We start from the raw sequence: 15,254 nt of genomic DNA, 5'->3' as shown, positions 1-15,254 counted from the left end.
TAACTGTACAGGCTATATTACTGCAGAAAAATGTGATGGATGGATGGAACAAATTTGTACCAAGTGGCCCAAGCTGGCTGGAGATCATTCATCTTGCCAACATTTGTCTAATAGTTAAGTGCAAGAGCAGTTGGCCATAAAGTCTGGATCGATAGGATACTTCTGTTCAAATTTCCTCAGTGCTGATGATTACTGCATATGTTATGAAATAATTATTTCCAGGTTTCTCATGAATTTGAATCTTTGTCCATATTTGATGGCACATAAACACAATCTGTACAATACTGAAAGACTCATATTACAGGAGGCTTTCTTGAGCTGCTTAAATTCTGTTCAGCATTGGCTTGGTTTATATAAAAAAATAGATGCAGTTGTGTAACTATTTTTCCACCCTTTAGCTAAAGCAGCCATATTTGACAGTGGAATGGCATCGTAAATCTAATAGATGTTCAAGCTAGGAGACTTTCTGTTAAATTGAGTCAAGTCCTATTAAGCATTTTCTTCTATAAGAAGTTATTAAGATTTTTTTTACAGATTTGTTACAGCTGACAGATCTGATGGCATATTGGCACCATTTCTGAAAATTTAAAAGCCCCTCATGCCATATCATTTCCCCCAAAAATTAAAATTGGGCAAATATATGCCATTACATCTCAATATTACCCAAATTTATGGAATTATCCAAAGGCTATGGAACACTGTTCATCACTCCTGTTGTGTAAGGAACACATACTTGCTAACACATATATGGATGCCATTTTAGTGTTGAAGTTTTAACAGGTTTGAAATGTGAAGGTGACAATGTTAGGGACCACATGGTGGTAATCAAGTTAGAAATAATAAATCAATGAATGAAATGAGTTAATTTGTGCATTTTTCATATTCTTGATGCTTCTCACTTTTAAAATCAGTTAAGTGTACAAACTGCTGGGGCTGCTGGCTGAAACTACTGGCTGACATGCAACCTTGTGATATCTGTCGTACAAGTCACTTGACAGGAAACAATAAGGACTGGATAAATTACAAATCTGAGCAACAATTCAACCAAATTATTGTGATACAAACAATATTTAATCATATCAGTTTATGCCTCTGATTCGGCATGACCAAATGAAATACTGAGATTTTCTATATTATAAAATACTAAAATAACATGTCAAGCTGTTTTCTCGCTTTTTAAAAGTTCCTGATTATCGTCTAAAAGCTCTCGACTATGCTCTAAAACATCTTGAAAAACTTTTGAAAAATCTTAACTACATTCTTAAACTTCTCAATTACGTTTTGAAAGTTCTGTAAATACATTCTAAAGCTTCTTGACTATATTCGGAAAGTCCTTGACTACCTTCTGAAAGACTCTGACTACATTCTGAAAGTCCTGGATTACCTTCTGAAAGTCCTTGACTACATTCTAAAATGTCTTGACTACCTTCCAAAAGTTCCTGACAACATTCTAAAATGTCTTGACTACCTTCCAAAAGTTCCTGACAACATTCTAGAATGTCTTAATTACCTTCCAAAAGTTCCTGACAACATTATAGAATGCTTTACTACCTTCCCCTGACAACATTATAGAATGTTTGGACTACCTTCCAAAAGTTCCTGACTACATTCTAAAATGTCATGACTACATTCCAAAAGTTCCTGACAACATTCAAAAATGTCTTGATTACCTTCCAAAAGTTCCTGACAACATTCTAAAATGTCATGACTACCTTCCAAAAGTTCCTGACAACATTCTAGAATGTCTTGACTACCTTCCAAAAGTTCCTGACAACATTATAGAATGTCTTGACTACCTTCCAAAAGTTCCTGACAAGATTCTAGAATGTCTTGACTACCTTCCAAAAGTTCCTGACAAGATTCTAGAATGTCTTGACTACCTTCCAAAAGTTCCTGACAACATTATAGAATGTCTTCACTACCTTCCAAAAGCTTTGCACTACTCCTCACAAAAAGTATCATTCTTTACAACAGATCTTTAGTTGCAAAAAGTTATTCTCATTTAGTGAAGGAGAAAATTCTGACGAAAAAAATATTTTCTCAAAGATAAAAATGAAATCTGGTCAGGAAAAACACAGTATTTTGTGGAGAGTTTGAAGGGGGGATCACTTTAATTAACACTACTGGTGTTATGGGTTTACTGAAAACAAATTCTAAATTATACTTTGCTTGCCTTTAATGATTTAATTAATTCTATCAGCAATTTTACCAGTCATCATTAAAGTTAACATGAATTTAAAAAATAAATTTAAAAAAAAACACAAAAGAATAAAGAAAATGACACAACAAGTGTATACTGACATAAATGAATGACTCAATAAATAAATGTACATACAAAAAGTCAGATAGGAGAATTATAAAACTTATGACAGCACATACAAATGAAGACAAACAAGATCAAATTAAATGATTTTTGTATCTTTACAAAAATGACAGATGTAACTTTTGAACAAGGGTTTAGAGTTGATGCAAGATGGTAATAAGGCAATTATATTTGCTTCTAACTTGTGGGTGCATACAATACGTTTTGAACATAACTGTCAAGTCACTAATCTATCTGAATTGAATTTTGACAGTATGTCATTTTGGTCTTCCATGTCTGTCTAAATCAATGATGTCAGAAAGAAGCCTGCAATTAACAAATATTCCTCTTTTTTTCCTCAATCAATTATATCAGAAAGAAACCTGCAATTAACAAATATTCCTTGTTTTTCTAAATCAATGATATCAGAATGAAGCCTGCAATTTTTGAAACATTGCAATACTAGATCTGACATATGCCTTGTCATCATGCAAGGGCAGGCAGTCATTATTATCATGACTCTATGGTCTTAAAATAAGTAATAGAAAAGAGTAAGAATGAATAAACTTTTTAAAATTCAACAAGATATTTATTTCCCTAGAATACAAAGTGTAAAAATAACTTATGGAACTGCAAAATATATCCCAAATAATCCTATAATTTCTAACAAAAGTCCTAATGGCTAAAAACCTGAATAAACTTTAGCTGTATTCCAAAAAAAATCCAATGCTGGCAGTAATGATGTGCCTGAAAAGGCCTGTGTCATAGTGATGTGCCAACAGTCTTTTGTTGAAACACAATAATACAATCCAAGAATATACCCTTGTTTGAATTTCTATAGAAATCCAAGTCACTATGTCAAAGAATATTTTTTTTTATATGAACACTCTGCATTTCCAGTGAATAAATAACTTGAATAAATAAAATTTCAGCCTAAAAACAAACACTGGGTACAACAATGATTCTACCTGTTAGGCAAGAATGAATGTTTTCTAGATCAACAAGATTATACAGTCCTCTACTTGACCTCAGGTCACAATTATCAGTTTATTTAAAACAAAGTTTACTTAATGACAAATTTTCATTCTGGAAGATTCCAAATGTTTAAAAGTTAAAATCTTGCTGTAATTGGAAGGTCGGTTACTAAATTCATAATAATAATTCTAATAGTTAACCCATGCTCATAGTGACAAAATATCTACATATTAGTTGCTTACATAATTTTTTTTAAAAATCAATGATTCAGGTCAGGTAGAAATGAACATGATTTTGAACAAAGTCAAGCCCCAAATAAATTATCCTGAGCATGTAATGAAATAAAAAAAAAAAAATGCAAATTAAATATACATAACATTATTTAAATTCATAAACAGGAACATGTTTGTCATCTTCAAGAGAAGGCAGCCAATATGTAAAATCATGATCACATACTTTCCTCTTCACTCTACAAGGGTAGGCAGCCAATATTTAAAATTGTAAGTCAACTACTACTTTATGTTTACTTAACCAAATTACAAATTAAATTGTGTATTAAGATACTATTGACAAAATTATATTGCAAAATGGTGCTTCCTAAAACTTTACCAAGCTTGGCATATAGTCATTTCATTGACTCAATGAAAACACTGCAAATGGCAAATAATTTTGAACACATCATGCTCTAATTGCTTATGAAGACTGCCAGAAAATAACTCACATTGTGGGTTTATGTTTTGTTAGTTTAAATACTACTTCCAGTGATAACTCTGCAGATGGTATTATCATAATAATAATAAAAAGGTATCTTCAGAAATGATGGTAGTGTAGAATAAACATAAATCAAACATAAAATTTAAAAACAAATCATAATTTACTACACAGTTAATAGCCATGAAATCTAATTATTATCTCTATATTTTCTACACTCATGGTTAATTTGCTTGTACAAATGCAATTAACTGTTACATTAAAGATACAAAGACAAAATTTATCAAAAAACATACTGCATGTAAAAGAATAGAGTAAAAACTCAAAAGAATATTTAATTCAGGAAGCACTCAATAGAATAATTTATTCACTGATTATAACATTAGTTTCTTTAAAGACATTTAAACCACACTTTTAAAAATATTTTCTTTAAATCACACCCATCCTCAATGATTTTTAAATATTAAAGAAAAAAGAATCTTTTTAGTGGCATGAAAATCACATTTGGTCATCAGCCTAAGCATTGTCAAGCAGTTTCTGTCCTGCCAAAGTTGTCACAACAACAAAATAACAAAGCTATTTTAGTTTTGATTATCAAATGCATACCATTTATATTTCAAGAATCGAAATAGCAAGAATGCCCGATAAATAACTTAAATTTGGAATGACCTGTACAAAATAAACTTTCATTATAGCATCAAATTATAAAAATAACTGGACATGTGTAAGTGAGAAAAATAAACAGTTCTTGACAATAAATGCATAGATAGATGGATGGTGAAATGAAAAACAAGATGCAAAATTCAAAGGAGAGGTGATGAGTGGAGTGTGGGAATGGAGAAATGAGATTAAGTGTGGCTGTAAATTTACATACCTTGGAGAGATCGACTCCTGTCAGAGCCTGTATTGCAGGAGGTAGAGAACTGATGAGTCTGCTTACTTCACTCGTTGCTCTGTCATCGCCCACCAGAACAATTTCTCCTGTCTTTGACAATGGTGCTGAAATCTCTGCCGCAATCTGAAGAAAATGTACATACCATACATAGTCATTTATAAGTCTGGTCTAAGTGCTAACAACACAGACCCCAATACGATGTGCCATAAAGTGTAGCAGATGAGGTTTACATAATTTGTACTACTCAATACTCCTAACAAACTGCATAGACCCAGACCTACCTGCACATTATGATAGAGCAGATCTGGGTCTATAAATCCTGCCAGTAGATCTGATTTCTAAACAAGTATATACAGTACAAGTGGCATAGTACAAATAATATAATTTGATAAAAAGTTTCACTTAAGACTCCTCAACAATTACACATGAAATAACAGTTCCCTATCATTAACCAGGAATTACACAGAAAATATTTTCCCATCATTTAACAATAACTAACATGGACAATAACATACCCTCTCATTAAACAGGAATTACACAGAAAATAACAGTACCCTATTACTAACCAGGAATTACCCAAAATATAACAGTCTGTTATCATCAACCAAGAATTACACTGAATATAACAGTTCCCTATCATTATCCAGGAAATACACACACAAAATATATCATTTCCCAATTATTAACAAGAATTACACATAAAATAACAGTACCCTATCATCAATCAGAAATTACATAGAAAACAACATACCCTATCATTAACCAAGAATTACACAGAAAATATGGTACCCTATAATTAACCAGTAATTACACATAAAATAGCAGCACTCTATCATTAACCAGGAATCCAAAAGAAAATAACAGTACCCTATCACTGGTCAGGAATTACACAAAATAAAACAGTTCCCTATCATTAACCGGAAATTACACAGGATATAACATTTGACTGTCATCAACCATGAGTTAAACAGAATATAACAATCCACTGTCATCCAACAGGAATTGCACTGAATATAACAGTTTGCTATCAATAACCTAGAATTACACAGAATATACCACTTCCCCATCATTAACAAAGAATTACACAAAATGTACCAGTTCCCTATCATTTACAAGGAATTACACAAAATACAAGTTTGCTATCATTAACAAGGAAATAAATAGAATATAACAGCGCTCTATCATTAACAAGGAAAAATGTAAAATTTAACAGTTCCCTATCACTAACCAGGAACTAGAAAGAATTCATAGGAGGTGTCTCAAGAGATGCTGTTGTATGGAAACAAAGCTTCAAAACTAGCAACACAAGTGTGGTAACAAGGGAGGTAATGGGAAAGAGTTGTTCCCCTTTATATGTCTGCAATAGAATGGGGTTTTTTTTGGTAGGGCTGTATTTGGGAATTAACAAGCTTATATCCCTAATGTTAATGTGACCAGGAAACATTTGAAGGATAATGAGAATCTTCAATGATTAATCAGACATACAACACAAGTCAAGTGGACATGAAATAAACAGCATCAAAATTTTGCAAAATGGTTTAATTCAAGAACTTTTTTCTCAAAGCTAAGCAGTTCAACTATCTGCATGCAAACTATGCAGGAATCTTACATGTATTTAACAAGAATTATACAAGTTATAAAAATTATATTACCATACTATAAGCTGAAATATAGACCAAGTTATAATGACTTTTCCCCTGATTGATGAGAACCTAATATATCTAATAAGACTCAGTGTTTCCCTTTACTCTCATTTGCACTTCAGAGACCCCCACATTTTTAATTTGACCCCCAGTTTTGATACCAAAGTTTGTTTTGAACACAATCTGACCCCCAGTTTTGACACCAAGGAGATTTTTTACTCTCAGTTTTGCACCCCTACGGGATACACTAAAAATTATTTGTCTACCATAACTGTTTTTCTTAATCATGATAACATGTTTTTTTGTCAAAATGGTTTAAAAATTGCTGCAATGGCCAAAAAGTCTACAAGGTCATCCTTCTGAGTGACCATGATTATGTGACACAAATTCCATGGTTGTAAGTTTAACATTTTTTGTGCTGACAGACATAGACATATAGACATAAAACACCAAATCAACATGCCAACTTCCATTAATACATAAGGGACATCAATAGTGGAAGCTTCTTATAGTTAGTTACTCCTGGTCTTTAAAATAAAATCATTGTTTTTACTTGAATTTTTAGTTTTTCCTTAACTTACTTTGCATAATATAGCTTGTATAGAATAAATTATACAACAGCTATTCACTTTCTCTCTCCTATCATCTTTACAAAATTAAATGAAATCAAATTGCCAATCATATTTATGTTATACCATCAATTCATAATAAAAAATGTTAGGTGTTATTCTGCATTGAACTCTGTCAATACCGTACATTCGTTGATGTATTCTTCACAACATTAAAGATATAATTAAAAAGGCATCCCTGGGTCAGGGGTGGTCTCTGCTCCGAGGGTTTCTCAAGAGTGGATATAAACCAGGAGTCTGCAATTTACCTTTGGAAGTGTCTCTAGGACAAGGGAGAGCATGGCAGCATCTCCATACTGTTTGTATGCTGAGGCTTTCAGACGCATCATTTCAGCCTCTGCCTTTCCAACTGCCTCAATGGCTGAGGCCTCAGCTGCTCCAATAAGTTTGATCTTCTCAGCATCAGCACGGGCAAGTTCTACGGTTTGAACTCTGGGTTATAAAATAGCAGTTAATGACTATAATTTTCTGATCTTTCTGTAATTAAAAAATTAAAGCTACAATATTCTTTTTGGGATCATGCATCCAAGTTCACCCTATGTTTTCTGATTACACTCAATGCTACCAAAATGTTAGTGCAGTCCTAAAATTGTCTTACGTCAGCTATAAGCAATTCTCTGATACATTTTCTGTGTTAATACATAAGACAGAAAATTTTATATTTCTACTCAACAAAAATTTTAAAAAAAACAAGCAGAATGTTCTCCATCATTTATGACTATTACTTACTATATCAATGAAGTCATTAAAATTGTTTCCAAAATTTCATTTTGAAATATTCATAAGACTCAACTGATCACATTAAGAAATGTATAATATTCTTGGCAGACTAGACTCTGCTAACAGGATGCAATGCAATTACACAGGTTGATGTCATATTTCACATTAATACAAGATCTGAAACAGGTCAAAGCAACATCACTGGGAAAAACTAACTTCGAGTTAACAGTGTCAAACCAATGACTGAGAAGGAGGATGACTTAAGTGTATAATGTGATTTTGTAAACAAGAAATCATAATACTGATCACCTTTACAATCTGGGACTGCAAGCAATCTAGTTGAAGACCAGACATAAAGCCTCATTTCTGATATTCAATACAAGAGATGAGGACAACATAAAGTACACTAGTAGAAGGTAAGAATTATCTCCAGAATAATTAATCATTTTAAAATCTTCATAGCTTTTCATCTGTATTAGAAGAGGTATTAATCCATTTTATTATATATGTCAGGAGAAACATTTATTTCTGGTTCTCTGTTTCATAGCCAAGAAAAGATAGTTTTGTTGAGGTTTCCATGTTAAAACAAGGCTTACAATGTGCTGACCATAAATAGCAAAATATATGAATGAACCGTAACATTATACTAACTGATATGTCAAAGTCTGCTTGTTGCAAGGCTATAAAAAAATCTACTATTGATATGTTAAAGCCTGCTTGTTGCAATGCTAGAAAAAATCTAATATTCATATCTCAAAGAATGCTCGTTTCAATGGTATAAAAAAATCCACTATTTAAATGTTAAAGCCTGCTTGTTGCAATGCTATAAACAAATCTACTATTGATATCTCAAAGCCTGTTTGTTGCAATGCTACAAAAGATCTACTATTGATATGTCAAAGCCTGCTTATTGCAATGCTAGAAAAAAATCTACTATTGGTAGATAAAAGCCTGCTTGTTGCAATGTTATAAAAAATCTACTATTGGTGTGTCAAAGCCTGCTTGTTGCAATTCTGTAAAAAAATCTACTATTGAGATGTTAAAGCCTACTTATTGCAATGCTAGAAAAAAAACCTACTACTGATATGTCGAAGCCTGGTTATTGCAATGCTAGAAAAAATCTACTATTGATATGTCAAAGCCTGCTTGTTGCAATGCTAGAAAAAAATCTACTATTGATACGTCAAAGCCTGCTTGTTGCAATGCTAGAAAAAAATCTACTATTGATACGTCAAAGCCTGCTTATTGCAATGCTAGAAAAAATCTACTATTGATATGTCGAAGCCTGGTTATTGTAATGCTAGAAAAAATCTGCTATTGATATCTCAAAGCCTGCTTGTTGCAATGCTAGAAAAAAACTACTATTGGTGTGTCAAAGCCTGCTTGTTGCAATGCTATAAAAAAACTACTATTGGTGTGTCAAAGCCTGCTTGTTGCAATTCAATAAAAAAAAATCTACTATTGATATGTCAAAGCCTGCTTGTTGCAATGCTAGAAAAAAACTACTATTGGTGTGTCAAAGCCTGCTTGTTGCAATTCTATAAAAAAAATCTACTACTGATATGTCAAAGCCTGCTTGTTGCAATGCTAGAAAAAAATCTACTATTGATATGTCAAAGCCTGCTTATTGCAATGCTAGAAAAAATCTACTATTGATACGTCAAAGCCTGCTTATTGCAATGCTAGAAAAAATCTAATATTCATATCTCAAAGCCTGCTTGTTGCAATGCTATAAAAAAACTACTATTGGTGTGTCAAAGCCTGCTTGTTGAAATTCTATAAAAAAAATCTACTATTGATATGTCAAAGCCTGCTTGTTGCAATGCTAGAAAAAAATCTACTATTGATACGTCAAAGCCTGCTTATTGCAATGCTAGAAAAAATCTACTATTGATATGTCGAAGCCTGGTTATTGTAATGCTAGAAAAAATCTACTATTGATATCTCAAAGCCTGCTTGTTGCAATGCTAGAAAAAAACTACTATTGGTGTGTCAAAGCCTGCTTGTTGCAATGCTATAAAAAAACTACTATTGGTGTGTCAAAGCCTGCTTGTTGCAATTCAATAAAAAAAAATCTACTATTGATATGTCAAAGCCTGCTTGTTGCAATGCTAGAAAAAAACTACTATTGGTGTGTCAAAGCCTGCTTGTTGCAATTCTATAAAAAAAATCTACTACTGATATGTCAAAGCCTGCTTGTTGCAATGCTAGAAAAAAATCTACTATTGATATGTCAAAGCCTGCTTATTGCAACGCTAGAAAAAATCTACTATTGATACGTCAAAGCCTGCTTATTGCAATGCTAGAAAAAATCTAATATTCATATCTCAAAGCCTGCTTGTTGCAATGCTATAAAAAAAACTACTATTGGTGTGTCAAAGCCTGCTTGTTGAAATTCTATAAAAAAAATCTACTATTGACATGTCAAAGCCTGCTTGTTGCAATGCTAGAAAAAATCTACTACTGATATGTCGAAGCCTGGTTATTGCAATGCTAGAAAAAATCTACTATTGATATCTCAAAGCCTGCTTGTTGCAATGCTAGAAAAAAATCTATTGATACGTCAAAGCCTGCTTATTGTAATGCTAGAAAAAAATCTACTATTGATATGTCAAAGCCTACTTATTGCAATGCTAGAAAAAATCTACTATTGATATGTCAAAGCCTGCTTGTTGCAATGCTAGAAAAAAATCTACTATTGATACGTCAAAGCCTGCTTACTGTAATGCTAGAAAAAATCTACTATTGATACGTCAAAGCCTGCTTATTGTAATGCTAGAAAAAAATCTACTATTGATACGTCAAAGCCTGCTTATTGCAATGCTAGAAAAAATCTATTATTGATATGTCAAAGCCTGGTTATTGCAATGCTAGAAAAAATCTACTATTGATATCTCAAAGCCTGCTTGTTGCAATGCTAGAAAAAAACTACTATTGGTGTGTCAAAGCCTGCTTGTTGCAATGCTATAAAAAAACTACTGTTGGTGTGTCAAAGCCTGCTTGTTGCAATTCTATAAAAAAATCTACTATTGATATGTCAAAGCCTGCTTGTTGCAATGCTAGAAAAAAACTACTATTGGTGTGTCCAAGCCTGCTTGTTGCAATTCTATAAAAAAAATCTACTATTGATATGTCAAAGCCTGCTTGTTGCAATGCTAGAAAAAAATTTACTATTGATACGTCAAAGCCTGCTTATTGCAATGCTAGAAAAAATCTACTATTGATACGTCAAAGCCTGCTTATTGCAATGCTAGAAAAAATCTAATATTCATATCTCAAAGCCTGCTTGTTGCAACGCTATAAAAAAACTACTATTGGTGTGTCAAAGCCTGCTTGTTGCAATTCTATAAAAAAAACTACTATTGGTATGTCAAAGCCTGCTTGTTGCAATTCTATAAAAAAAATCTACTATTGTTATGTCAAAGCCTGCTTGTTGCAATGCTAGAAAAAAACTACTATTGGTGTGTCAAAGCCTGCTTGTTGCAATTCTATAAAAAAAATCTACTACTGATATGTCAAAGCCTGCTTGTTTGCAATGCTAGAAAAAAATCTACTATTGATACGTCAAAGCCTGCTTATTGCAATGCTAGAAAAAAAATCTACTATTGATATCTCAAAGCCTGCTTGTTGCAATGCTAGAAAAAATCTACTATTGGTGTGTCAAAGCCTGCTTGTTGCAATTCTATAAAAAAAATCTACTATTGATATGTCAAAGCCTGCTTATTGCAATGCTAGAAAAAATTCTACTATTGATATGTCAAAGCCTGCTTGTTGCATTGTTATACAAAAACTACTAAAGACATGTCAAAGTCTGCTTTTTGCAATTCTATAAAAAATCTACTATTGATATGTCAAAGCCTGCTTATTGCAATGCTAGAAAAAATCTACAAATGACATGTCAAAGCCTGCTTGTTGCCATGCTATAAAAAATCTGCTATTGATATTTCATAGCCTGCTTGTTGTAATGTTATACAAAAACTACTAGTGACATGTCAAAGCTTGCTTGTTGCAATGCTATAAAAAATCTGCTATTGATATTTCATAGCCTGCTTGTTGCAATGTTATAAAAAATCTACAAATGACATGTCAAAGCCTGACTGTTGCAATGCAATACAAATCTGCTATAACTGATATTTCATAGCCTGCTTGCTGCACTTTATTAAAAAAAATCTGTTATTGATATGTCAAAGACTGCTTATTGCAATGTTGTAAATGAACTACTATTTGTGCAGGCTATCTGTGTAAATTTAACTCAATCCAAATTCTAGTAGAAGATACACTGCTTTGTCATCAAGTGCCTGTTAATTAGCTACTGAATTATTTGGGGGTCTTGGGTGGCAGAGTGGTCTAAAGTGATCATCGTTCTGGATCACTGTCATCTCACCTCTGCACGGGGTCGAGTCTTAGGCTCAGCTAACATGGGCACATGAGAAAGCTTGCCAGTAGCTTCTCGTGGGTTGGTGCTTCTTCCCGGGGTTTTCTAGGGTTCTATAGCCTATCTTGTGCTGAAAAATGGCATTAAACCCTACAACAACAACAAATAAATTATTTTCAGTCATGCATTGCATTAAGCAAAATTATCTGAAACAATTATAAGATATTGGCCAGTAAATTAGTCCTATATAAAACATCTTTTTGTGTCCTAGTCAATGGTAGACATGCCGTAAATGAACTGCTAATGATGTCTACATAAACTAGCTCTTTGTGTCCTAGTCAGTGGTAATGATGTCTATATAAGCTCTTTTTTTTGTCCAAGTCAATGGTAGACATACTGCTCATGATATTTATATAAACTAGCTCATTGTGTAATAGTCAATTGTAGACATGCTGCTAATAATGTCTACATAAAATAGCTCTTTGTCCTAGTCAAAGGTAGACATATTGCTAATGATGTGTATAAACACTAGCTCTTTGTGTCAAAGTCAATGATAGACCTGCTGCTAATGATTTCTACATAAACTTGCTTTTTGTCAAGGTCTACATAGACCAGCTCTTAGTCAAAGGTAGACATATTGCTAATGATGTGTACATACAGCTCTTTGTGTCAAAGTCAGTGGTCGACATGCTGCTAATGATGTCTGCATACACTAGCATTTTGTGTCAAAGTCAATGGTAGACATGCTGCTAATGATTTCTACATAAACTAGCTTCTTGTGTCAAGGTGTACATAGACCAGCTCTTAGTTTGTGTCCTAGTCAATGGTAGACTTGCTGTTAATTATGTCTAGATACACTAGCTTTTCATGTCATAGTCAATTGTAGACAAGCTGCTAATGATGTCTACCATGGAAAGTCTGATTAATACATTATTTTATCGTGCAGGTGAGACATAAATTCTCACTGCCACATGACAGCCTACCTGTTACCCTCTGCCATCTGTTCCACCTTGTATGCCTGAGCTTCAGCTGGGCGCTTCACTGTGGCAGTCAGTTCTTTCTCCTTCCTGATAATTTCCTTTTCCTCAATGTCAATCTGTTTCTTCCTCTCCACTACATCAATCTCTATCTCCTCTGCTCGAATCCTTTGTCTCTCCTTTGCTGCCTGCAGCTCATAGGCAAGTTCTGCCTCAGCTTTCTGAAAGACACATGATTAATAAAATTAGAACAATTAAGGATTTCATTACTCAGTGGTTTACAGTTAGAAACATTTAAAATAAAGAAGGCACTGTCAGGAAAACTGAAATTTTGCACAAGACAATAAATGTTTTTGTAAAATATGTTCTCTTTGAAAACATAGCTGATAACTTTAACAGTAGGAGCACAAATTCTACAATCTTTCAGACCCAGCCATCCCAGAATGATTAAAATATTTACTTTACTGTCTATAGCTCTTGAATACAAAGGGAAGAAACTCTAACCAATCAACTTCCTTTAACAATCTCAAACTAGTCACCTATCAACCTGATATTTACCAGTTTTAGCTAAGCTACATAGGATGTTGTAGGAGGGTATAATGGATAGTTCTGACATGTCAATCAAACCCAGGCACATTGACCAATCCAAAGCAGGCATTAAATGCACTGTAAAGTTATGCTATCCTCTTTCAGCCACTAGGCTAGAGCTTTACAGGTTATACATGTATCCTCTTTCAGCCACATGGCTATAGCTTGACAGATCACATCTTTCAGCCACAAGGCTAGAGCTTGACAGGTTATACCTCTTTCAGGAAATAGGCTTGAGCTTGACAGATTTCCTCTTTCAGCCACTAGTCTAGAGCTTGATGGGTTATATCTTTCAGCCACTAGGCCAGGGCTTGACAGATTATATCATCTTAAGTTTCATCTCTCCTCTTTCAGACGCTAGGCTTGAGCCTGATGGGTTATCTCCTCTTTCAGCAGCAAGGCTAGGGCTTGATGGGTTATATCCATTTTCAGCCGCAGGTCTAGGCTGGACGGTTATATCTCATCTTTCAACCAGTAAGCTAGGGCTTGAGAGGTTATATCATTTTTTTCAGTCTTCAATGCAAATAAGAGATACTCTTGGGCCCCATGACATTACCCATGTGTTTCAAGTAATGCTTGAGAGTACATAACGGGTCTTTCATCACTGAATCTCTCGACATATTGGTCAAGGACAGGGAACAAACTTACCAAAACTGAGCCAAGTCAAAACCCCTGATAGATTCTACTCATCGAACAAGTTGAGTGATTTGGACCTAATCACATCAAAATTGACCAATAAGTCTGATAGGTCTATTCTGTACCCCATATTGCCTGCACTGTGATGCCTGAACATGTCAGAAATCATTGTACAATAAAACCTAATAGCACAGGTAAACCATTGATTTTCCTGCAACAGATGGACTGGCACCTCTTTTAGTCTGGATAAAATTACGACAGGACACTTTAAATTCCCGACACTGCCAAATTAGTTTACTACGCATGCATTCAGATTGTTTACACAGCAATTGTTGGTGGTGATACTTGTATTTTGTGCGATTCTTAGCTTATTTTACTTACATTTAACCCAAGCAATGGCTTCTAATAAACATGCAAGTGTCAGTGGTGGTATCAGGTGTAAACACCAGTCAATATCAATACAAGATAAAGTAGAACTGTTGAAAAAACTGGACCGTGGTGTTTCCGTGCAAAAGCTGAGTGACACATATGGTATAAGTTGATCAACTGTTTATGATATAAAGAAGCAGAGGGGCAAGATATTGAAATTCTATTCTAAGAAGCGAATGAACATCAGAAAAACTATGAAATGTGGTAAGAGTACTGAGTATGGCCGAGTGATGATGCAATGATTTCAACGTCAGAGTGACGGAGTGGACTTGTTGGGCAGTACGGTAATGGACCAGGGTCAGTTGCTGCAAAAACAACTTAAATTAGATAATAAGTGTGACTATCATGAAGGTTGGCTTCAAAGTTTCATAGAA

General features: G+C 33.8%; 1 protein-coding gene across 2 annotated transcripts in view; it reads right to left on the bottom strand.

Annotated features, from left to right (window-relative positions):
* The window catches only part of LOC149777222 (flotillin-2-like), a 50,732-nt gene that overhangs the window by 11,416 nt on the left and 24,062 nt on the right, over positions 1 to 15,254 (bottom strand). For both annotated transcript variants that reach the window (XM_089941962.1, XM_089941963.1), the window contains exons 6-8: positions 13,234 to 13,448; positions 7,404 to 7,587; positions 4,863 to 5,006 (exon numbers count right to left, since the gene is read on the bottom strand). In XM_089941962.1, the coding sequence (XP_089798088.1) occupies positions 4,863 to 5,006; positions 7,404 to 7,587; positions 13,234 to 13,448 (543 nt within the window). The remainder of the gene's footprint in view (positions 1 to 4,862; positions 5,007 to 7,403; positions 7,588 to 13,233; positions 13,449 to 15,254) is intronic.

The sequence above is a fragment of the Sinohyriopsis cumingii genome, chromosome 18 (genome assembly GCF_028554795.1).
Source record: "Sinohyriopsis cumingii isolate HCF-2022 chromosome 18, ASM2855479v2, whole genome shotgun sequence".
NCBI lineage: Eukaryota > Metazoa > Mollusca > Bivalvia > Unionida > Unionidae > Sinohyriopsis > Sinohyriopsis cumingii.
The sequence above is the reverse complement of the archived record's forward strand: the minus strand, read 5'-3'. Positions and strand labels throughout refer to the sequence as shown.